The sequence below is a fragment of the Battus philenor genome, unplaced genomic scaffold (assembly GCF_028537555.1).
Source record: "Battus philenor isolate CCGP_79_NKW_IND1 unplaced genomic scaffold, ilBatPhil1.0.hap1 SCAF_1, whole genome shotgun sequence".
Classification (NCBI taxonomy): Eukaryota; Metazoa; Arthropoda; class Insecta; order Lepidoptera; family Papilionidae; genus Battus; species Battus philenor.
In genome coordinates this window covers 18,358,577-18,384,777 of record NW_027181661.1, presented here as the reverse complement: position 1 = coordinate 18,384,777, position 26,201 = coordinate 18,358,577, and the positions used below count along the sequence as shown (strand labels likewise).

The window sequence follows — 26,201 nt, the reverse complement described above, 5'->3', positions numbered from 1 at the left end:
CCATAGATATCATTACATCGATCCCCCATAGATATCATTACATCGATCCCCCATAGATATCATTACATCGATCCCCCATAGATATCATTACATCACAGGTAGACGTCTACGTCCTTGCAGGCCTGAAACGATGACTATACCTGCCCAGTTATTAATATCTCTTTAAGGTGTTATTAATTCCATATTTAAAAACCTTGAAGGTGTGTATCACCTCTATAGATATATTTGTGGGGAGATCTGTATTGCAGTGTGTAATATCTACTAGTTTTTTTCGTCAATTACGTTTCAAATTAACATTTCCACACAAAAGAAATTATTTGTTCATTTTGTATACATCTCGTTATTTTAATAATAAGTGTTCGGTTTGTTAACCCTTTCGTTGCCAGCGCCGGAGTTTGCCGGCATTCACATTGCAATGTTGGCTTATATGTAGATCTCTGTTTTAATATTTATCACAGCCAAATAAACTACTAAGATTTATCCTAACTTCCATTTTTAATTAATATACCATTAGAATCTTTATATATGTAACATGATAAAATTCAATGTGCGCTTTTGGCGACGCTCTGCCCGATGCAGTAGTGTTACTTTGGCAGAAGGGACTGCGGTGAGGAAAGAGTTTTAATAATTTTGAACTATACAGTGATATATATATTATATATATATGAAATAAATAAAACAAATGTTTAAGAGACATTATTTATTACAGACACCGAAGACATACATTTATCGAATAAATTGTTCCAAAGGACAATGGTAGACTTGTTTAGGAAAATACATTAATTGTTTTGAGATCTGTTTTGACTTTTAAATTAATTAAAAAAAAATCTATAGAATTAAATCAAAAGAAATCAGTAAATAATCTTAACAGGTTAATAAAAAACACTTCCGCCAAATATACAATTCCCGGGGATTTCCCATTTCCTAACCAATCGTTTCCTATATCCCCCTTAATGTTTTATACCTATAATAATAGGGGTCCACAAAAAATAAGTGCGAGCAATGTTAGCTATATATCGACCTTCGTAGGGGTCCCGGGAGCCAAGCGAAATTAATTACAGCTTAAATAAACAACATTTAACAATGTTGCAACACAAGGAAAATCACAGAGAATTCTTATAAATAAAGGCCTTTCACAATTCATTACGGCGATATCGAGAACATGGGACAATAATGTGATAAGAAGTAAAACAACATGCAAATATCTTAAAATACCCGGCAGTCTTATCGTCCCAAAGATATTTATGTATTGGCAGATCGCAATTACTTTTAAATAGTTGTTTACTGCCGCCATCACTGGACTTCGTATCCAAACTCACGCGTAACATTTTAGATTTAACAACTAAATCGCCTAGGGTGAAATATCTAAATTTTAAAAAAATACACGACATTTAGAGAAAATCTTAACGTTATTAATAAATTCGAAATTGTTAAGTCTAGTATAGAAAACCAATTGAACGAGATTCTCGCCAATAAATTGTAAAAGGTCATGTACACAAACACTTAGACTTTTATAAATGAACAGGGCTGCCAAGATCAAAGTAATATAGCATGCAACATTACATACGTCTACGGAAAAAAAACTAAAATTAAACTTAGCAAGTAAATATCACAAGGTATACTGCGAATCAAGTTATGGGACGATCACAAAACGAAAACATATTATATAGAAATATAAAACTACCCGCGAATGTGAATAGACAAAATGATTGATCAACGTGTTGAAATTTATAACTGATATATTGTGATGATGAACTTAGAACAAAGTGTACTAGGATAGATGGCAGCCCTGTTGCTATTTCAATCATAAGTTTCCGTCAGATTTCACTGATGATTCACAAGATGGCGCCAGGTGTATCCGGCTCATAGCTTTTACAAAGCCAGTTCGCTACCGTTGACCCGTTTAGAGTTCATCCGCTACCGAATTACCACCAGAAACACGCCGACACGTCCGAGAAATACCCAATTATAGTGATTAAGTTAAAATCATCACCATACAACCAATGCGTTTACGTTGTATTATTTCACAGCGAAATCCGACGAAATCTTATATATAATAAAACTTTTCTTACAGCTAAGTACATGCGCAAGAGCAGAGCCTCTGACCGTTGTGCCATCGCGTTCATTTAGAGCGATGCGTCATCAAATCGCTTAGTAAACTTTAAATTTTACTGTCAAGTTATCTATCAGTTAAATCCTCTCGCGAATTTAACTAACGGATCTGTCTGCACTTGTAACCGGCACCAGATACTGTGCTCTTCACGCATTCAATGGTTTTACACCTACATATTTTACGTAGGCCCGTAAAGGCCGGAGTATTTCAACTGATAAGGACGTGTTCAAAACTAAAACTTGGTACAGCGGGTACGGATGATCAGCGAACAGTACGGAGGCGTTACCTAGACGCGGATCATACGTCACCGGTACAGGGGTCCGCGAGAGTTGACCCAATGAAGGACCTGTTAAGGTCCAATTAAATACAAAAACGCAATTTAGCGCCACCGTCTCTGACGATGATACCAACTTGCTATTATAATTTTTTTTTAAAACGGATTGTAACGGAACAAAAAATATTTTAAATACAACAATGTACAACTTAAAACTAAAATCTTAATAAATAAAAATCTTTAAAAAACTAAATAAAGTATTTTAAACTATAGAAATTAATTTAACAAAAGTGAATCCGTTAGAATCCTAAATGAAATATAATTAAATGTACATATATATATATATAATATAAACAAAATGGCATTTAAGGTGTTGATGCCCGTGTACACTGTTAAGGCTATGCTTTCAGACAATCTTTTGTCAGGTGAAAAGCCGAAAAAATAACCATGACAGATGCAATAATTTAGATTTTTTGATGTCTGATTTGTTATAATTTCAATTGTCAAAAGCATCGGCATTACCAGTGTACAATTCTAGTCAATTGTTTACCAACTGGATATTCAATGAAGTTGTTCACGCGTACAGTAATGTTATATATGAAATGGTTGATCGCTTCAAGGGCTGTCGGTATGTACAGAGGTTGCGGTCAACAAGCTCGGCACAAACCGGCAGATCCTCAAAACTGATCCGGGCGTGAAAACTCCGCTTAGAAAGGAATGACGACTAAAACTTTAAGAGTTTGTTAAAATCCAATTTTGTAGCTCCGCTTGAGTTATCACCAATAGACGTCTTTAATACGTGGGCTGTAACAAACTTGCGTTAACATGCACTTATGGAATACGCAATGTTGTTACAGCCGCACAGTGAAGTTAGTACATTGAAATAAATGATAAGTGAGCGCCATCTAGTAGGCATTCGATATAGGCAACAACTTAAAATTCAAGCGGGCAAGTCAAAATTCGACACGTGTATCTGCGGCACGTGCATGGGATCTATCTTAGGCGTGGTCTTATAGTCGCACATTCCCATCTCCTTGAGTTTCCACTCCCAGCACATACTCTGTACAGCGTGGAGAGTTTCAGCCTCGGTGTGTTGACGTCGTAGCATCCCCTCCTGTTGGTGCACGGTGTTACATTATCATTCATATAAACATACTACCCTATCACCTGTTCACTTGTAACAGTCAAACTTAATGCATCATCTCCGTTGCTGGTAGAATCAGTTACTAACTGACCTCTACTTGGAGGAATGAATATAAAAACATTTCATAGTAATCAAATGTCATGTCACTAAGCCCTATTAGTTCCAGAGATATCATTGACACGATATATAAGATCTAAATATCATAATTTACAATTATAATTTTCTAGCTAAAACCGTGTAAATCGAAAAGCTTGCAGAAAATGCATAATTTTGCTATTTATATTTTTAACAGTTGTGATTTATTTCAATATTTTAAGGTGTGCACAGAAATAAAAATAAAATGCATTGAACAAGATAAAAATTTTAATATTTTACGTAATCATTGTTTTTTTGTTTTATATAATAACAATACATTAAATAGAAAACTATCACTATTAGAAATTGCTTGCTTGCACTTTCATCGCTCGTAGTTTGTTGTTCTGATTCGATGTATGAAGCAGAAATATTTGTATACGTGTTCAATCACAGTAGCCTCTAGTAGAGTGCGATAAAAACAAAAAAAAAAAACTTATTTGGAAAACAGTGTAAAAGCAAAAACGTGTAAAACGAGTACCATGTAAATCGGGGAATGGGTGTATACTAATGTGATCAAAAAGTAAACTCCTGGGCATTAGGAAGGCATGTTGTTTATCATAAGTTGGTGCGACTGTCTACATTTGCCAAGCGACAGTTTGTCAAAAGTTGGAAGAGAGTCGTTTGGATTGATTGATGTCACACTGGATTTGAATCCGTGTGACTTTTTGGCTATTCAGCAAACTTAAAAGACATGCAGGGACGCAGGGAAGATAGAGGAAATAAAATCCATCCCAACTGTTTCGAAGACAGGAATAAGCATCAGCAAGTGTGTTTTATCAGATAGGAATTACTTTGATTTGGAATAATAAATAAAGAATTTATATTTAATCACAGTACTATATATATGATTACAAATATATGTATGTAAAATTGTATCAACCAACCCTTTAATAATAATTTCATATATTAAAATTGAAAATTTTTAACAAACAAAGTCAAAACTATTTCATAATCAAGCATGTGATTTGAAACAAAGCCAATTTATAGTGTGGTTAATACAAAACATCTATACCCAAGAGCTTAACAAGATACAAAATATAGTCAAGATTTATTATATATATGTTACTTGATCTGATTTGTATGTAAATTATAAAACAACTATGGTCCTGGAGGAGGCAATTAGTGTAACCAACACTTACTTTAATCTTCTCCCATTTGTCATCAACCTCTTGGAGCCAAGAGTTTATCTGGCGGCCGTTGCATCGTGACCGCTGCGCATTCCTCTTCTCCTCCTGTTCTGGAGCCAGGACGTTGTAGACTTCCTTATCTCGCAGTATCGTGCACACGGAGAACGGTAGTGCCTGTGTCCAAACATAGAAACCTCGATGTAGTATATATACATTGAATATTTAAAAAATCTATAAATGAACATTTTTACATTGATTTTAGTTCTTCACCTACCACGGTGATTGTAAATTGGTGTAAGGCTAGCTTATTTGTCAGCAAAATGCCTTTACACCTAATTCCAATCATCATTTATATAATAATAATTGTGATTCACTCTTGAAAAATGTCATATTTATTTTTTCTATTTCAATAAAACAGGCCAAAACATCTGGCTGTTCAAAATTTGTGAACACTTTTTCTTTTTATATTATCATTACATGGTTATTATTTCTAAAATCATTGATTTTGTAATAAGGGTACCATTAGTTACAATAAACACATCAATTATATGCAATACATTAAAACTAATAGACTTAGTATCTTTAATATATTAACAAATTTATATGTATATATATATACACACTTTGTTCTGACAACTATATACCTCTACCCCAAGGTCAGTGCTGATTTGTGAATATCATCTTTTAGACAATTAGTGCTAGATGTACCAAAACTTCTTATTAGTTTTTCTTTTACAATTGTCTTAGATAACTATTGTATATTAGAGTGTAATTACCTGATTAGCTACAGCACGCTCAGCACGTCCATGCACACGCAAGATCTCTTGTTCCACTGCCAACACCAATTTCTCCTTCTCTACTAGGTGTTGGATGCGAAGGCGAGTTCTGTATGAAGTTAAAAAAACTTAAGTAAATAGTTAATTAAAAATAGATTTAAAACCATATGCATGTAACAACCATACCGATTTAATAACTGTTCACTTTAAAAATATACTACCTACTATCTACTAAAGATCATCATTATGACAGATCTTGCAATGCCTGTATCTAGATACACCTACTTCCTGTGACATTGGGTATGTGGTGGTTGCTACTCTAGAAGATTTCATCTCCAAATGCTACTTCAATTCTTCGCGCTACTCAGGTGACCTTGTTTCTTCTGCATATCTTCTGATTCTACCTTGCAGTGTAACATCCTAGTATAGTCCTCTTCATTATTCTCCAGGTGATGTTGTGTTGTCTTATTACTCCCATTGTAAACGACCATACGTCGAGTAGCTCAAATTTTGCACACATTATTAGATATAATTCTAGAATTTACCTCTCTTTCTCTTGTGTCAAGAACTCTGCCATCATCTGGCTTGGCAGATTCATTGGTATTTCAACAGGGGGCTCAGGGTTGACGTTGTTCTGCAGCGTGTAAGTGCAGCGATTCATCAGATACTTGTTGAAGTCCTTTGGTGGTTTCGGCTTCACTGGAAACAGGCTCTTTTGGCGGCGGTCAATCTGTATAACGGAGAAATATTTTCACTTATTATACTTAAGTAAAATAACGTTCTCTTTGGCAATTTAATATACAAAGGGGTAATGTAAATAAACCTATACAACTTATTAAGAGCAAAAAAAGATTTTTTTTCATCTTAGGGTTCAATTGCCCATAGAATGGTGCTTAATCTTGTTACCAAAATAATTTGATAACACCATAATTCTTATAAAATACTGTTTAGATATATATATTGGTGCTCCAGCCTATCTAGACCATAGGTTCTCAACAGAGTTGCCGACTTCTAGTGGGCTCTGGATATTTCCAAAGAGATAGCCGAGATATGTTTTAGATTGCCTAAATAAACAGTAGAATATTTAAGTAAGTATTAAGAATGTGCGTTATAAATCTTTCAAAGTTTTAATACCTATGACCTTGAGTCTAGGTCCTAGACCAATAGTTTTTTAGCTTTTCTAAATTCTTACACCTCCCATTGTTACATATATTTTTTATATATAAAGGAAAGGTTTGAATTCATTTCGAGTCTACTTTTGAATTGCCCCTCTGTGGGGCGTGGGCCACCATCCCAGACTGTCTGTAAAGAGGCAAATATAAAACAAGTTGTGATGATACCTGTTTGCGAATGTGGATGTACATCTGATAGGGGTTGGACTGACTGACTGTAAGCGCCATGCTGCTTTCATGTGCAGTCTCACTTCTGGTCTCTCGCGTATGATTGTCCTTGGACGCCTTGATCTTACGCTTCCTCGGGTGCAATTCTATAGAAGGACCAGGTGCTGCTATATGGTATGAAACACTAACATTGAATACAGAAAAAAAAATGTAGCAATATAAATCAAAATAAAGCCCCGAAATAACCAAAAAGAAAAAAAGATTAATATAACAGAATGCATACCAGAGGTTTCACCTTTGCCTGACGGGTGATCGTGGTGATCTTGGCCCTGGAAATTTTTTTTAACCTGTTCACGTAATGGTAAGTAAACATTATCGTCTGAACATATACACACCAATTAACAAAAAACATTAATGTAAAAAAATAACAAAAAATAATCGTACAGTAAATAAATCAACATTTACTAGGATGAAATGTTGGCAATTAAAAGAGTTAGTTTTTCAGTTAGTTTGAAGGCAACATTCATATAGACACTGATATAGTACAAAATGCATGCAAACAGTGAAAGTAAAACAGAGACATTCACTAGTAATAGCGTTGTTTGATCCAACGTAATGCGTATGCGATATACATTGTCGCGGTTGTACCGTTCATTTAATTGCATTGGTACATTCATACCCGTTATGCAGAGACCTCGCACAGATACTTTCATCTCCATTGAGTAAAAACAAAATCAAAACAGAGAAACAAAATAATAATAATAATTATTAGTAATAAATTCAAAACTGTGTTACTTAACGAGTCTAAGATTTGAAACTCGTGCGTTGGCAGCGTTAGTATCACGCCATCTCGCCTTCGTGGGTTTCATAAAATCAAATTATTTTGTATTAAAAAATATGTCATTGTTAAATGTTTCATTTACATTAAATTGACAATATTAGATTGGCATGTAAACATTAATCAGTGAATCAGTAAAATTATTTTTTTTTTGGTAATATAATCTGTTTGCAATGTTAATAGTTATTACATTAACTTGTACAGGGCAGTGAAATGCTTCAAAATTTATTTTTTGTTAGTAAAGACAATGAGAGAAACTGAGAATCATTCTGCAGATTTAGGTTGAATTGTATACTTACAGATCCTGATGGCGGGGGGCTCTTGTTGGCGTTCAGGGCTTGATTTGCCCCAGAGCCATGTGGAGAAGTTCTACCCTTATCATCATTCGTTCTGTGTGAACGGAGAACTCTCTGCCCAGTCTGTAGACAAAGTTAAATATTATTATGAAAATAAAACAAGTGGTTTTGCAAAATAATTGTTTTTATTTTGTTGGTCACATACCTTACCACCCTCACTGAGTCGTTTGTCATCGCAGATGCCGTCCGAGCTGTCGGAAGTTTGTCCTGTATCAGTGCTGGTGCATGGTATGACGTACGGCAGTGTTCCGCCACCACGACCTTTGCCTCCGCCCCTCGGACCTGTGCCGCCTGGTAAAATGTTAATTATCAAAAATGATGTGTTAATTTAATTTTGGAAAAGAGAGATTTACCTTCTTCCTGTTCATTCCTACTTCCAGACCCACTGGCACCTCCAGGGATGACGATTTTTAGTGGAGGCACTTTTGGAGCGGAATCGGTGCTCTTTTGGTCATCGAGATCGTCGCCACCGTCCTTCGATAGGTTCGCCTTTGGGCTAGCAACCGGGCTCTTCCTGTCCTGTTTGCTCTGCGACTGCGACTTGGCACTACCCGACTTGCCCTACACAGGAAGAGTTTCAAATAAATATATAGCAGAAAGAAATGATATTACAAAAAACAAAAGATAACTAAAAATAATTGATTGCTCCTCGAAAATAAAAAGTTTTAATTGTATTTTACTTGATGCGCTTGAGTGTTTACTTTTCCTCCGCTGCCTTTCCCCGAGGATTGAGAGCTTTTGCCTGATGATCCGGATCCTTTCCCAGCGCCCTGGTTACCGCCGCCCTTGCCCAAGTGTGAGCCGCCTGTTTTACTTGCCGGTCCCGGCGGCTTGCCACCACTAAGGGCTCTGCAAATGGTGAGCATTAGTTTAAAACAAACTATTCCTAATTCTCATACATAAGGTAATGTTTTCTAGTGTAAGTACCGGCCGGGTCCACCTCGCGCTACGGGGGCTGGTTTCGCCATCGGCTCCTTCTCTTCCGTGTCCTTCCTCTTCTTCCGTTTGGTGACTTCATCTTCGCTCGTCTCCACATCCTGCCCATCGAAATTCCTTTTCGCATTCGATGACGGTTCGTCTTGTGTAGACGAGATATTACAGCTACTCACCTGATTCGCCGCCTCTGGAAAAAACAACAAAGTGTACACTTTAACATCACCAGTTCAGTTGAAATCCTAAAACTAACAAATTTTTAAATTTTAGCATATGTTCATTAAATTATGCTGGCTAGATGAACCAGCAACATAATCATGGTTGCGGGTTGTCGCTAGGAAGTGGGCAGCGCAGGACCCTGCAGTGGGTATCATCTCTGTTTGGTGTGGGACTACAGTTTACGTAATAAGTTCATCTGATATATTTTCTTATTAACTTTTATCCTCTTCCTTCCTTCACAGCATCTCTCATGCTTTTTCTTTCTTTCATCCATCATAAAATTTTTCACTTCATAAGCATTATTGTCATTGATCATGTAGAACCGAATCTGGAGTGATGATCACCCACTACCGTCCACACGTAAGGTAATCTGTTCAGATTTTGTAAAGATCGTTGGAATACGCTAAAAGCAGGCGGTAACTTCAAATTGATCCTATTGGAAATCTATAGGGAAACCTTATGCCCAACAGTGGACAACCTATAGCAGTGATAATGTTATATGGTCTACACCGTAGAATATCGATTTACGTTCTGTGGTATGCGAAGTAAAAAATATTTTTTTTAAATAAATTATTAAAGATTTAATTTATTATTACAAGAAATCTATGTTACATATTATTTGTCGATTTTTTCTGGTAAGTATCAAAATTGTTTTATCTACCACACTAAAATGCATTTTAAAAGAAGGCGGTGTTACGTAATAGGTTAAACAATGAGCAATTTTGTTTTAATAGGTAAATGTCTAAATGGAAAACAGAGTCGAAATATATTACAATATAGGTATATAATAATATAGGTATATAATATTTTATTTGCAAAATAACAATGCACAAGGATTCAAGTCATAAATTCGTTGCGTGATGCGAGAAGAATTGATTATATAAGCACCTGACCTGCGCATTGGGGAAGTCGGCCGAGAGGGGACATTATATAGGAGTTGAGACTAAAGTCTAACCTACAAATACGTTTATAAATCTACTCTTTTATTTACTTTTATATCCTCGTAGTGAATTACGTTACTATTTTAAAAAAAAAATCTATTTACATAACCCGGCAGATGATTTGGCACGTGGTCATCTAGAAATACGATCGATTTTAACTATTCCACATATAGCAATACATTACGTGTATTGTATTTATATAAATAATCGAATAATATTATCGTCGTGCCATATCACATGCCGGACACCGTACTAGATATATATTTATCGCGAACGAAGAAGCTAACTAATGCTTTATTCTTATTGATATATGAACGCGTTAACCCCTAAATGCATGACTTTTATACTTTCAAGAAATATATATCTTGCAGATAAGTACACTACAATGCAGAGAAAAATAGAAAAACATATGTATGTAATGTTTTTTATGCTTATTTATTTTAAAAACCTTATGTTGATGATATAAAACACTATGGATATACTGTTCACTATTGTATTCAAAGTGGCAGTGGCAGTTTTTCATCATTATGCATTTAAGGGTTAATAAAGATCGTGATCTGAAAAGAAACTTGTATGAGTTATATTAAAACATCTGCTTATGGACAACGAAATATACAAGTATCGATTTTTGAACAGGGCGTGGACGTGTGGACGTGCGTGCCAATAAATCAAAATATGTTTTTAAAGCTTCTTTCCCCTTCGATTAATTACTACGTGACCTGATACTGCGTATTTTCCTTCTGATTGCTTTTAATTTATTACATTTATAACTCTTAGGTTATCTCTTACAATTTACAATGTATCTTGTGCATTTATACACACACACGTATATCGTTATAGATCTATATATATGACGACAATCATACAGATTTATTATATCGTCCAATAAGATATATAACTATTAAATGTTTATTATAAAAAATTCGTCACAAAAAAGAGATTTTTTTAAACCATGATCTAAATATTTGGTCATTAAATAAAAAGAATACTTCTTATTTGAAATCTTCAATATATGCAGTAGTGACTTTTTTTTATATGTTATATATACAGTAAGGAAGTGTCATTGTGAAAATAAAACTAAAAAAATAAACATAACTAAATCATTCACATAGCTTTTTAAATAATTATTATGTGGCATTTTGAGGTTTTATATGTTTTTTTATTTTGGAAAGAAACATATAACAAAATTTTGATTGTCTCAAAAATTTTGTCCTATAATAAATGTTTTACTATGATAGTGAAATTATGTAATTCTCTATCAAACTCTTGAGCCTTACTTAAATATAATAATACCTGTAAGAGTAAATATTAAAAAAGAAATAGTCTCATGTATGTCTGATTTAACTTTGCTTCCATAAATGAGCATAATTACTGCATGTAATTAGAACAAAATAAATATTAAAAGTGTACATGAAATATAATTTCAAAGGAGTGTCTTATAGAAGATAACATCCCAGCTATACCTACAGAAAGTATGATAAATCAATACAATGTATTCAGGTCACAAAATGTCAGGCCATATCTGTAGGGGTATTAATAAGACTTGTTGTTCCATTTGCAAATAAAAACTTATTTAATCTAATTATTATGTAATTGCATCACAAGAAAAATATTGTCTTCTGGCATTATAGGAATTTATATGCTATAAAGATTCTACTGATGACAAAAAAATACAATTAAAATACTGCTATATTAACTCTGTAATATGAATATATGTATATTTTAAATATGTAAAATAGATTGATTGTTTGAATGTTTTAAATATATGCAAGTTGTTGCTTGAACCGCAGAAGGGTACCGACCACTTGATGTGGTATAACCAAGAAATGTTATATGGGTTTGTACCCTTTGTATGTTGTATCATGACTGGAAAGGTTAAATATAAAAAGATTTGAGGTTTACCATCTGCATTGTTGACTTTGTCTTGGGAGGTGGCGTCTTTATGATCAAAGTGGTCGCCCGATGCTAGCACCTCCATGCTACTTCGCTTATTGCTATCGCTGCCGCTAGAAGCATTGCCTCCCTTCTTGGTGTCATCCCTTGTACGTCCAACGTGGGCTGCTCTCGCTGTGTCTGTAATTTTAAATTTTATTATCACAACTGCTATACATACATACACATCAACACATAGATATATTTCCAGCACATTGATCTAAGATATATTTCTTTTATATATATAAACACATAGAATATAGTTACATAAGAGATATGAAATATTCCACATAAGTACTACCGCCAGCATACAAAAATAAGCAATTCATAATTATTCAAGGGGAAATGATTGGTCAGATTAACAACATATTTTATTTCTATAAAATTGGTCAAGGAAACATATATGAAATTGGTAGAGAATTAATATAATTTTCCAAAGTAATTACTAAAACATTATTCATATTAGTGATTGTTACAATAATTCTAAACAGATTTAATAACAGACATTAACATTTCAATTTAAATAGATGTAATTGAAAAAAAAAAGTACATTTGATTCTTGTTAACATGAATTTGAGGACATCCCAATAAGACTTAGTGGTCGACGAAACTTGCGAAAAAAAAATTAAAATAAGCAAATAAAAAACTGGAACATCGATTCTCACAAATATATTCAAAATTCCTACTTACCTAGGTTAACCGCAAGATTAGTACACTTGTTAAACAATTGTAGAATATATTAGTAAGCACATAATATATTTCACAAGATGTTTACACTGGATAATTAAATGCAATGAGTAGGTTAAGTTGAAACAAGTTAATGTTATAAAAAGATACTTTCTAGAAATAGAACGAGAGTCACCTATTCCGGAACTGAAATGAATCAAACGGAACAGACACCTCGTTTCATTGAAACGGATAATACAATTGTATAAAACATAAAGATCGATAACGTGCAGCATTAATTACCTCGTCGATTTGGTTCCTATGTTTAAACTCAATCTACGCGTAGAGGTCGAAACGGTTCGGTAGTAAGTACTGTTCGTACATTGTCACGTCAGTCGGGTCATTAATATTAGTCTAAACAGAGTAGTGTAATGAAGTCCGGCGTGCCTTCTACATTTATTATACTCGATACAAAAATGAAGCAACCATTAACTCCCCTTTATTGTGCGAGAGTGCCCGCCTTTGCATCTCACGTCGTCCCGCTCTATTTTGATATCCACCTTGATTCGAGTGAGAATTGTTTTCAACCAAAAAAACGCGCTGTAAGGATTCGCGAAACCACCACCACCAAGTTGACGTTACTAAGCGGCCATAACGACAGTTTTAGCAACGCCCAACAAACATGCGCGTACCAATTGCGAAAAGATATATCGCGAATGACGAGCTCAAGAAAAATATTATATATTTTTTAATATTGCAAATAATAAATTAACTGACCTTAAAGAAAAAAATAACTGTAAGAATAATTAGCAGACTAGGTTATATCCAGATAAGGTAAACACGAATGAAAACGTGACGCCACAAGCTAGTTCGTGTAGTGTTCACGGCGCAGAGCGCATGCGTTCCGTTTTACCAAAATGGACGCCGACTCTATAATCTATGCTACTCTGTACTAATTCCCCGCGATCATATAAGATTCACTTACTACTTATTACCACAATGTTAATAAAGAATTTAACGTAAATACTTGTAATTTTTTTAATCGATATTCAATGAAAAATCGTGAAATACGCATCCGAAAATAAAAATAACCTATACATTAAAATATTTAATAATTTTATTTTAAACGACTAAAATATTTATTATTAGTATAGTCATCAATAATGGCGTTATTTAAATTAAATATGACAATATTTTGTTTTAATAAAGATGATTTAAGATTGAAATAGCTCGGAAATAATATAATTTTTTTATTATTATTTACAAAATTTTATTGTAATATGATAAAAAAATAGACTATAAATTATTTATATATGTAAATACATCTATTCATTAACAAATTTGTCTAAGCTTAAAAACTAGTACCGGAACGTAAGTCCCTGTCTGAAAACCTTCTATATCTTTCTCTCTCTAAATATATTAATATATATTGGGTACTAAGATATATTTCAAAATATTTACCATAAATAATTGCAATTTATAATATGTAAAATTGTTATTAAAAATCCAATTAGATTTAAAATGTTTACAAAACGAAAATATATAACCGATATATATTATAGTTTGACAGTTGTAAAATAATTATGTTCATTTTTAATACTGGCAATCTATTTCAGTTACAATTTTATGTATATATGAAACGAAACTATTTAAATAAATCTGATCATGTACGTCACAAAAACAGAAATCCTAGAAGATATCTGTAACACAACAGGAAATACGTAAATAAAATAAAATATAATATAAAATAAACAAGATCTAACCTAATCCACGGGTCGTGTTGAACGTACTCACATAAACTATATTCCTTTAACTGCGTCTACTCGATAAATGCTTTAATTCAAATTGAAAGCATCTTCGCAGTGAAAAAATGCTTTTTAAAATTTATGAGTCTAATTTAATCTTTACTCTATGATTGATGTGAAAGGTATGCGGTTATTGCTTAGTGAAGGCGCAATATCTAGACATATAGTTCCAACTACGATGGCGGTTGGATTCAATAAATTCTGCGCATCTAGTCTAGGTACCTGAGAAAGTCTAGAAATAGCATGTAATCAATAACGATTGGTGACGGGGAGAGCACGGGGGGATGCAACCATTGAATACTACACCTGTTGCAATAAATTAAGGTCCATATTGCACTGATGCAGTGGTTGACGATCAATAAGCAACGGTCGCAGCACTTGCGCAGTTCAACGCTTATTATATACAAGGCCTGATACCTGTATGACCTAGGTCATCCGGGGGAGCGAATTGCCTCGCTCGACGCATCCGATAATAACGGACTACTATCATATCTTACTTGTGTATTTTAAATTTATTATTGTATTTTATATATAACAATAAGTTTCGTGACGCGGCAGTTGAAGATTTTCCATTCAGGCCGCATGGAGCGTATACCCACACTTTAAAAAATTAAAAAAAAAGTAGTTTAAAACGTATGATTTACATCTTTTGCAATACTGCAAAGCTATAATTAGCGATAAAAAGTAATAAATTTTAATATGCATTACGTACGCGCATACGTGATATGAAGTTATCCATATTCGACCCTATTATTCATTTTTTTTAATAATCCTTTGTTTTTTAATGAGAACTGCAAATGGCCTGAACGGAAAGTGCAGCGGGGGTCCTATACGCTCCACATGCGAATGAATGTCTTAATGTTTAATATGCCAAAATAAGGAACACCAAAAGTATTTTATAAATGATGTTCAACCCTAATGGGTGGATAACATCTTAAAATCCTTTCTTAGCTGACTTCTACTTTACATAATAAATATTACTATAAAAGTTCAAGTTTCCAAGTCCTTCGATTCCAGAGATACTGTGATGAGTCAGCATATTGGTGTCAAAAAAAATCTCTAAAAGATATACAGACATAAACATATATATCGGAGAAAAATATCCGGTTGCAATGATTAAAAAAAAAAACAACGCTTCTATCGATTTGAAATCTGTCGAATTTGCCACCCACACGGCGGAACGATGATATAAAAAGTCGTGGGAAGTGAAACGCAGATGGGCTGTTATGGCGATTCTGTGGGAGTCCTGTGCGATGCAGTGGGCATAGGGTTGACATGATTAACGAATTTAAAACAAAATTAAAAATAATTAACCTCACTTATAGAATTCTTTTTTTAAATATATACGTAATGAAGGCAGTGAAAATTATATTTGCAAATAACATTCGAATGCAACATTACTGAGTTTCTTGCTGTACAAACAAAATGAACACGTGTACGTTGTTTAAATTAAGCATATACTTCCTTTGTTGTTTATCATAGGATTTGTATTGTGTATCAAAAGGCACTTCGTATATGTCAGGGGACACCAATCCGCGGCCCGAAACCAAACGTTCAATTTCGTTTTAAAAAAAATTTAATTCAAACATTGATCAGTATTAACTAAACAGAATATGAAAGAATATCTGACAAATGTTGTCAATTATTAAAAAAAATTCTTATATATATTTTTACACAGACTATCAATAAGGTTGGCCACCCCTGGTATAGTACATAGAATAAAAAAATAAAATATTATTAATAATAAATACTTTTAAGCAAAGCTTACTTCACCTGTTTACAGAATACAAACTGGAAGCCTTTTTCAGGAGGTTTCGGATTGGATACAATATTCAATTATTGTTTACTAGAGGTATACTTCGTATGTACATCAATAGATGGAGCCACTAGTTTATAGCGGGTAGAATATATATATACTAGCTGATCCCGCAAACGTTGTTTTGGTATGTATGTAAAAAAATAGTTTTTGGTGAAAATTTAGGGTTGTATGTATTTTTGTATGCTGTATCATAATAATATAAAAAAATTAGAGGTGGACTACCCTTAACATTTAGGGGGATGAAAAATAGATGTGGGATTCTACACCTTGGCCGATATGCGCGCTAAGATTCACGAAAATCAGTCGAGCCGTTTCGTAGGAGTTTAATCACGCACACCGTGACACGAGAATTTTATATATTAGATTAAATGCAACAGTTTTAGAACTCTTTTAAGATAAATATGGGTGTTGTTGGGGATCATAAAGGAATGCATTCGATTGCTTGACTGACTTGGCCTCTCGTACCGGGAATTTTTTTCTTTTCAGCTGATAGACGCGCATTGCAAGGCCACTCTGACCGTATCCAACGACTTCCCATGACCGTCCGTGTCATGGTCCACCATTTACAGAGCTCACCATCCTCGACTCGACTCGTGGTCACCACTTGAAAACCTTTCGGTTGCAAGAGCGATATGTCCTGTCATTACTACCACTTGAACTTGTGGTTTGATCTCATTTCTGATTCGCTATTGCAGAATTTCGACCATAGCTCTTTAATATTTAATAGAAACAGGCGTTACCTCGCGGAAGTCCATCCTAAGTAAGAAAAGGACCAATATTTAGCCACTTCCGCACATGTTGTTGTTCAGCATGCCAAGCTGAACCTCGCGTTTATACATCAAATTAACCAAACTACATCGGATGGCAACTTAAAACGTTTGGTTTAACCAACAATGCAAGCGGTTGCATGTAGTTCCAAATTATATCCGTTCCAACACGGTCAGCCATACGGCTGATATGGCTATACGTAAGGCTCAGAAGGTCTGGTTAGAGGCGGAATCTCGGTGGTTTAAGATTAGATATAATCTAAAATTACATCTGAAAAAAAAAAACATGTGCGGAAGTGGCTAAATATTGGTCCTTTTGTTACTGACCATAGCTCTCCCCATTGCTCTCTGGTTGACTTTGGGCTTAATTATGAGGGCCCCAAGTGACCATCTCTAAGATTCATACGTCATCACCGGCAACACATATTAGTCATAGGTCAAATAGTTAAAAGTAAACTGCGTCCATGTCGTTTCTGTATAATTTTTTTAAAACCTTAACTAAAACCGAGACGAAGCCGAGAGAATCTTTTGGGAGACTCTGATTACAGCAGACCGCCAAACTTTAACATCATTCACGCAGACACACGATAGAGTAAGAGCGAATTGTTTTTTTTTTTTCGCTTGTCGACTCTTATATGGAATTAAGTCATATTAACTATTTAAAAAAAAAAACTTTTGAAAGCATCTGTCACTTAACATTTTTACCGCCTAAAGACAATTGTTTTTTTTTTTTACCAGAAGCCGTAAATAAAAATGGGTCCGTATTAACTTGTCAAAGTAATTTATGATACGTTTAAAAAGTATAATTTTATGCAAGGAGGTTATTCTTTCGTTTTTAATATATTTAATAATTTGAGAATTATATACGACGTTTTAGTAAATGTAGATGCCTCTGTAGTGCAAATAGCAAATATAATTTAATAAAAGGACCAATATTTAGCCACTTCCGCACATGCAGTGGTAGTCGTGCAACAAAGTGCACCGCCTGCCAGCCTGCTGATAAATGCGCATGCGGCAAACTATGCGAATTACACAACTACCACTGTTAAATCACTCAACACGTGTTTCACACCTCCACGGGGCATCTTCAGGAGTTATGTTACACCGATTAGTGCCAAACACAGAGTTAAATATAATTTGAAAAAGACGATTTTATAACTAAAAGTAATGATATACCTATATGTAATGTTATTTTGTATATCATAACCTCGGGCAACACTTTATATTTTATATACAAAACCGATAACAGCAATAAGCAAGGCTTGTTGAAAGTCATTTACGCATATCTCTTTCATTGCACTATGAACACGTAAAATATGCTGTGATAATTTATGATTTTGAATGACGCTTCTATAAAATTTATTTTTATAAATCGTGCCGTAAGGTAAAAGGGCAAATAGAAGCTTCCCATCTAAACTTTTTTATCATATAAAATTTGATATTATAATTGAATACATGGTTTGACAAAAATTATTCAGACATTTTTAAAAATCCGGCCTGTTTTCAAGTTCCAAGTGTATCCCTAGGAGTTATTTACTTACACAAATTAGCAGGGTTCCGCGAAGAACTAAAATCTTCACCTATGAATTTATACAGAAAACTAGCTGATCCCGCAAACGTTGTTTTGCAAAAAAAAATTGATATTAAAAGATTGATATGAGGGTTGATCGTAGAGGGGTGAAAATTTATGGTTGTATGTATTCTTGTATGCTGTATCATAAAAAAATAAAAACAAAAAATTTCGTTAAAAAAAAATTAAGTGTGAACAACCTTTATTACTTAGGGGTATAGAAAATAGATAGTAGCCGATTCTGAGACCTACTGAATACGCATATTAAATTTGGTAAAAATCAGTCAAGCCGTTTCAGAGGAGTTCAAGTTGGAACACCGTGACACGAGAATTTTATATATTAGATGTTTTAAGAAACTAAGCGACCGATATATGTAAAAACTTTCATGTCCCATATTCAGTATGTGTTGATACTTGAAAAGAACTGACGCCGTCGGCATCGTTCAGACACGCAAAAGGGACTTTACTTCCACTCACATGACAATTAATTAATAAAATAATCCTCCCATTTTTTTGGAAAAATTTTGGAATTATATATAGCTATTCGTTCAGAGAACCTCTGCAAAGTATGTATTTTCGTATCGTTAAAAAAAGTTCAATTACCTAACTTATAATTGTCCTATTTACTTTTAAAAGTCATTAAGAAATGCTTTATTTAAAAATCAGTATGTAAACAAGGAAAAACAAAAAGAAAAAAGAATTCGAAATACGAACACTTTTAAAACAGCGGCCAATATTTTTTTAAATTTAATTATATGGAGTTAGCAACTGCCCGTTCTATTACGGCTTCACGTTAAATTTAGAAGTCGAATAACAAAAAAAAGTATGGATTGACGAAAATTAAAATGACTTTTTCATTTTAATATTTTTTCTTTATATATGTTATAGAATCTTGGCCTTCCAGAACATATACTTCATTGTGTTTAATTTAAGAAGTAGTGGTTATTGCAATAACTGAAATGAACGTCATACCAAGGTGACAGGAGCAAACGTGATTTGTTAAGATCACATGTTTCATCTAAACAATAAAGATTTTAAAATAAAAATCGATTATAAAACGAATCGATTTCGCAAACGATATAATAAAATCGCATTCGATAAACAGTTTTAAAATTCGAAATGATGTTAATAAAAAAATATAGAACAGGTAGGACGTTTAAAAATGATACACGTTTTTAATTTTCTAATTATACTGTTATTCCTTATGAAACGATCACCGAAGCACCTGCGTCATCCCATTTCGACACACAAATAAGGAGGTCGATTCCAAAAAGTTTTCACAACTCCGCAGGCACTATGACGTCCGTCCAATCGCACGAGCGTTGTGAAACATTCCCTTAAATACGCTATACAATTAAACATGGGTAAATGAGAACTGGGATACTAATAATATTTACCGTACATCTAAAACACCTATATTATTCTTATTTTGTAATTAAAAAAAAAAAACCCTTTATTGTAAATACTATGATTTGTTTTTGTATGCTTTGCATTGATCTTTTAATCGTTCCATATTTAAATTAAAACCCTTTATTATAGATAAAGATTAACGAAAAAGTCTTCATTAGCCAGATAACTCAAAAATACTGCCTTTATTAAGTCCCATCACTTAGTCCGAAAGCCTATATAAGTGACGATTCTTTATACATCAATTTAAGTAAGATTGCTGCTTAACTATGCATTTATAAGCGACTGTTGTATAGCTTGGTTTTATTTTTGGACCTGAATCCCACTGCTGCCCAAATTGAAGACTCGAATTTAAACCTTCAGGACGCGAAAGGCTCCTAAGCCTAAAATCTCTCGGTAGCAGAGCTCGTGGTCTACCGAAGGAGCTTCGTCTTGGGTCAAGTAACACATATACACGTGTAATAGCCTAGACTAAATTCAAATAAAATAAAAATCAAACATACCCGTAGAGAAATCTATGATAAACTATAAATAGTAATAGACATCTGCAGTAACATAAAACAACTGCAGTGTTTGAAGATGAATGAATGGAAAGGAATGGAAGAGAAAGACAGTTGCAACTGTAGAGTGAAAGAACGGAAAGATAATAAAAGGTATGGAAGAAGAGAATAGAAATAAAAAACAGGTATGAAAAAATGAATAAAGAAATATAAAACCCTGTTCCCACAAAAATAGGGATATGAAAAGAGAGGTCCACAATAGCAGAGACCACAAAAAATAATTGCCCAGATCAGTGCTAAGCAACCGATGTGCCGTAGATCGGATACGAGTGTGTTGAAATTTTAAAATTTTTAATTATACATGTTTTGTATTTTGTATTACTCGTCTCACGAATTCAGCTTTCGGTGTATCGCTAAATTCTAGAAAACATTTTAATGTTTAGATGAGAAAAGGTTGCGAAGCACTGGCCTAGATGAATGTTCGTTTTTCAAACCACTATTACTTTTTAATTAGGGTTACCAATGTAATCGGTAAATTTTTAATTCCAAATTTAAATAATGGTGTAATGTTTACACAGCTGCACAATTATTCGTAGAATCTGCTGATTCGAAGTGGCAGGGCACGAAGGGACGCCTAAAGTAAAACCTCTTTTAAGATATGAAGGGATACCGAGGAAATATCGTCTCGTTCCGCTTCGAATTACATTTTCACCGGATTGGGAGGAGAAATGTCAAAATTTTGTAGGATTTTATTATATTTTATGGGTCTCTTTCATAAAAATAATCAAATGTGAGTATTTGGTTTCTATGGTTTTAGAAACTTACTTTGTCATATATATTTTTGTCGTATTTTTATAAAACTTTATAAGTCAGATCCCTCGTGTAACAGAAAAACTAATGCAGCTCCTTAAGTTCTCATTTATCCAAATTTGACTGTAATATGTAGACAGATTATTCAAAAAAATATATGTTTTTTTATTAACGTCACAATAGATGTCATCTACGAATATGACGTCATAGTTTTATTTTTAATTTTTTAAATAAAGAATAATCTGTCATAATAACCGTTTGCGATCGTCGCCAAATATGGCGACGTCTCTCAGGGCATTTTTAAATGTGGAATGCGCACTCGATGCTATTTTTTAACCATCTATCTATATTGTTATTAATCTGTTTTTAATCTGTACCCGAATATATTAACCGACATAATTAATATTTATTACCTGTGCAATTTATATAATAAAGTGACATACGAATTTTTTTTTTATTAAATAAATCGATTAAAAATGACAATCGCAAAGGATTAGCTTAAAATTTAATATTGATATCTCTAATCGTATAAATTCATTTTATAAATCGACTGCTTCTAAGTAGAATAGTTTAGAAAGATCATTTTAAAGAATGACCATTTGAAATGTTTTTCAAAATAATATTAGCAATATTTTTTACTTATTTAATATCTTTAGTCTGTTGTATTCAATTAGAGAAATATCAAAAAAAACATCTTGCAAAATAGCCTTTTCTCATATCGAATAGTAGCATAAAGACAATACAAATATGTATGTTTATATACAATTAGAGATAGCAAGTGATTTAAAGAACAATTCGACATTGCAAGTTATGATCCCTGTGCCATATATACAATAATGTATCATTGACTTTAGTTTAATCAGGAGCTTAGATGTTACAATAATGTAAATACAAAATATAAAAGAGAATATATAAATTACACTTACCTTTCAATGTCTGCAGATACTCGAGGATATGAGGGGCTGCATAGTCACAAGGAGTCTTGCCTTTGCTGTTTTTAACAAAAGGTTTCGCTCCGTGGTCTATTAAAAATTTGACCATCTTCAAATTGCCAGAGGTTGTTGCGTCATGAAGTGGGGTGTCATCGTCTAAACCTTTAGCATTAACATTGGCACCACCGTTAACAAGTTCCACAACAACTTGGTGCCATCCGTAACTACATGCCTCATGTAGTGCTGTCCAACCTAAAATTTAAAATGAACAATAAATTCTACAAATAATATATATACATCAAATAACTTTGTTCTTTTTGTGAATGAATGTTATAAAATAATAAAAAAATTACAATTATAGCTTTTTGATTTATATAGAGCAATAATGTACATAAAGCATAATTTATTTAATCCGATTCATCAACACAACACAGTTGCCATGCGTCAAATTAAAAAACGCAGTAAAAATAACATATCTGTGCCAATTTTTATATATAAATTTTAATAGCTGCCAAAATAATCAGAAATTATAGCACAAGAATTCATATAACAAAGCGCGACATTTATAAGTGATGGAATAATGAGTAAATTATAATTATGAACTGTATTTGTCTTTTAGGAATTCTAAGTTTCAAGTGTATTGAAAGATTACTGAAATTATATGATATTAAAATAATACATAATTTATCCAAATTTCACAGCAATGCAACATTTGACATATCTACAGTAAAAAAAATGCAATTTATATTCCAATAGCTAAAAGAAACAGGGATCTCCTAAGACATACATTTCGTACCATGAGATGCATACCTGATTTTACTGTACCCCTCAGTAGGTTGGACATCCAATAAGTCTCAATTTGAGGTTAGCCATGAGTTAAAATTTACACAAGAATTACAACCAATTTTCATAATCTTATTATAATTAAATTAACATTTATTAAAATAATTTCAAAGTTATGTTTTCCTAACTCGGCAACAAACCATTACATGTACCAAAATATAATGTAACTTCAATCAATATTCATGTAAGTCAATTTGTGATATATGTTTTTAAAAGTATCTTTTTAATGTAATGCAACAATTGTATATATGTATGTTTGTTATGTATGTCTCAAGCTATATAGTTATGAATTTTATGCGCTATGCATATAAATAAAAATGTTAGTTCTGAATATATTTCAAAATGTTGTACATATAATTTGAAATCATTCACTGAGTAGTGAAGAAATTTTAGAACATATAACATATATGTGTGCAGTCTGAATTATTAATTTAAGATCTTTCATTATATTTAGTTATATTCAGTTATTTAAACACTCTGATGGAAATTAATATATTAAATAATATTTTCTTGTATATTTTGTAATAAAGAGATACTTCTTGCATATTCATCCTATTTTAAAGATATATATATATATATATATATATATATATATATATATATATGTATAAATTATACCATATTTAATAGAAACCAATGTTTCACCAAATTAATATGAACCTCCCTATGAATTGAATAACATACATTTTATTCCAGTCTTTGTTTTAGGTTGCCATATCAAATATCTTTAAGCCAACCATCTTTATTTATATGAAACAGAATAATTACAAATTTAGTGTTATATACATAATACAGTATTAATTATTGGGAGATGTGTTTGTCAAGTTTTTGTTTTATCAGGTTCAATCTGAAATATGTCCAAAGCAATTATAAAATGTAATGGACTTAATTTCAATATTTTAAGTATAGAACACATTATTTATATGTTAATAATTTTTATTATAACCATACAAATATGTATTTCTTTGTTTATATAAAGTATGTCAAAACTGTGATATACTGATCAAATTATAATTTTTAGTTTGGCAAATATATTTAGTGCTTTTATTTTAATATATATATATATATATATATATATATTTATATATATATTCAAACCATTATCAGCTTTGTGCTTAGTGGTATAATAGTATGAAAGTATTTATTTTCGAGAGACAGGTATCCATTAGGCAGTCCTATTTTTTAAATAAATTATTCCAGTGTAAAATATCATGTGAAGTATCAAAATCTATTGATTTTATGTACGTTACCAAGAAGTTAATATATAGGAAGTTATATCCATTTGTCATATAACATTAATTGCATTGTATGACTGGAATATGATTCCATGTCATGTGATCTCCGTGTGAACATGTATAATGATTGCATATGCTTAGTCAGCATATCTGTAATGGTACTGTAGAAATTATATATAATTTATCATAAGACACTGTAAATGTTTATTACAAACAAATAAATTGATGACATATACTTTTATAAAACAAAATTTTTTGCATATTTTATAAATAAATAGCTTTGTTAAACATTTTATAATGTTTAGTATTAATTAATTTAGTTTTTAAACCACGGTATGATAGATTTGTGAGATGTTTATGGTAAAATCAATAACTTGAACAATCTATCAGTTTTATATGTTTATTATCTCTGGACAATTTTGTTCAGTTTTAATTCTTTTTGTTGATTTTTATTATGTTTAAAATGAAGAAGTAGGCCAGAGACTCAAAAATATGCTCATTGCTGGTGCATATACAACTAAGTTGCTGTGTTCAAGAATGTTGGTAAAAATGATTGAGGATATTATTGTAAGATAATCAATTTATTTATTTAATAATGCACTTGTGCAATACCTAAGCTCCTGAATAATTAAGAAATAGGCTTCCATATGCCGTTTATCAATAAACATATGGAGACATATAAACTATTACAATGATATAAATTATTGTATCTATAGCTTACCCGCAAAGTCAGGCACGTTGGGATCTTGTCCTTGATCTAAAAGCTTTTTCACTTGGTCATGGTCACCTCTTATTGCAGCCACATGAAGTGGTGTTTCTCCACGTTCGTTGCGCTGCTGTCTAGTGCGCTTCCTCTCTTCAGCGGGAGACGGAGCGGCTGCATATGAAAAGGGCGGGAAGTCTTACATGACCTACTTCTTATCCACACATGATGTTGAGGAAATGACTGTTCACCTGGCGGCGCATCCTGTGATGAGATCTGCATGACCAGTGCCAACTGCTGCCGCTCCGACATAGGCGCGATAACCTGAGGTCGGGCTGCGCCATCAAGCCCCCGCCCGGAGCCCCGCGACCGCGACGTCGACGGCATGCTCCGGGCATAACCACTCGTCTACACACAAAGCATCAGCATTTAACATTTCAATACCAGCAAATGGCACATTTTAAAATATCTCACGGCGAACTATCGCGCCAATAGTTACATTGCGACGTAAACCAAGTTAAGGACTCACCTTCCCTATAACGTTAAAAAAGTAAACTGGTTATTTAAAATAGTATGGTAAAATCACAAGTAATAAACAATAAAATATTAAAACGTAATTTACGGCGAGGCATTTTCAATTCACCAGAAAATGTAACGTTTCACAAGTCACACACATCGCGACGGACAACGACATTCGACATTTCAACAAGCAATCTTAGTGATGTTTTTTTCAAGTCTCCGCTAATTTGAGGCGATATCGATTTGGTCGAAAGATGGGCTGTGAAGTTATAGCGGTTATTGCTTTTATAGCGTCAATCGTTATAAAAATCGTTTTTTTGACAAAATTAATAAAATAATATAACTTCTTATTAACTAAATATTTAATTTCATTGCATTATTGCAAGCTTTTACTTTAACAAGTATTTCAGTGATTTATTAAAATAAAAAATATTAATAATATAAAACTAGCAATTGGTTATTGATTCTGGGTAATGATATAGAAAATAAACTATAAT

General features: G+C 32.9%; 1 protein-coding gene across 13 annotated transcripts; it reads right to left on the bottom strand.

Moving 5' to 3' along the window:
• Positions 1 to 691: 691 nt before the first annotated feature.
• Positions 692 to 25,901, bottom strand: LOC137933102 (ankyrin repeat domain-containing protein 11). 13 transcript variants are annotated; one of them, XM_068777096.1, is made up of 17 exons: positions 25,715 to 25,901; positions 25,437 to 25,593; positions 25,204 to 25,359; positions 22,399 to 22,656; positions 12,099 to 12,269; positions 9,031 to 9,226; positions 8,784 to 8,952; positions 8,457 to 8,664; positions 8,249 to 8,385; positions 8,047 to 8,166; positions 7,710 to 7,763; positions 7,193 to 7,256; positions 6,910 to 7,076; positions 6,115 to 6,299; positions 5,570 to 5,678; positions 4,806 to 4,967; positions 692 to 3,501 (listed from the first exon to the last, which is right to left on the bottom strand). In XM_068777096.1, exons 2-17 carry the CDS (start codon positions 25,570 to 25,572, stop codon positions 3,328 to 3,330), a joined length of 2,466 nt encoding a protein of 821 aa, XP_068633197.1. In that variant the 5' UTR covers positions 25,573 to 25,593; positions 25,715 to 25,901; the 3' UTR covers positions 692 to 3,327. The 13 variants fall into 13 exon arrangements, with proteins under 13 accessions (XP_068633197.1, XP_068633445.1, XP_068633026.1 ...); XM_068777344.1 differs by having other exon boundaries at positions 8,805 to 8,952; XM_068776925.1 differs by having other exon boundaries at positions 8,249 to 8,394; positions 25,715 to 25,900.
• Positions 25,902 to 26,201: the final 300 nt, after the last annotated feature.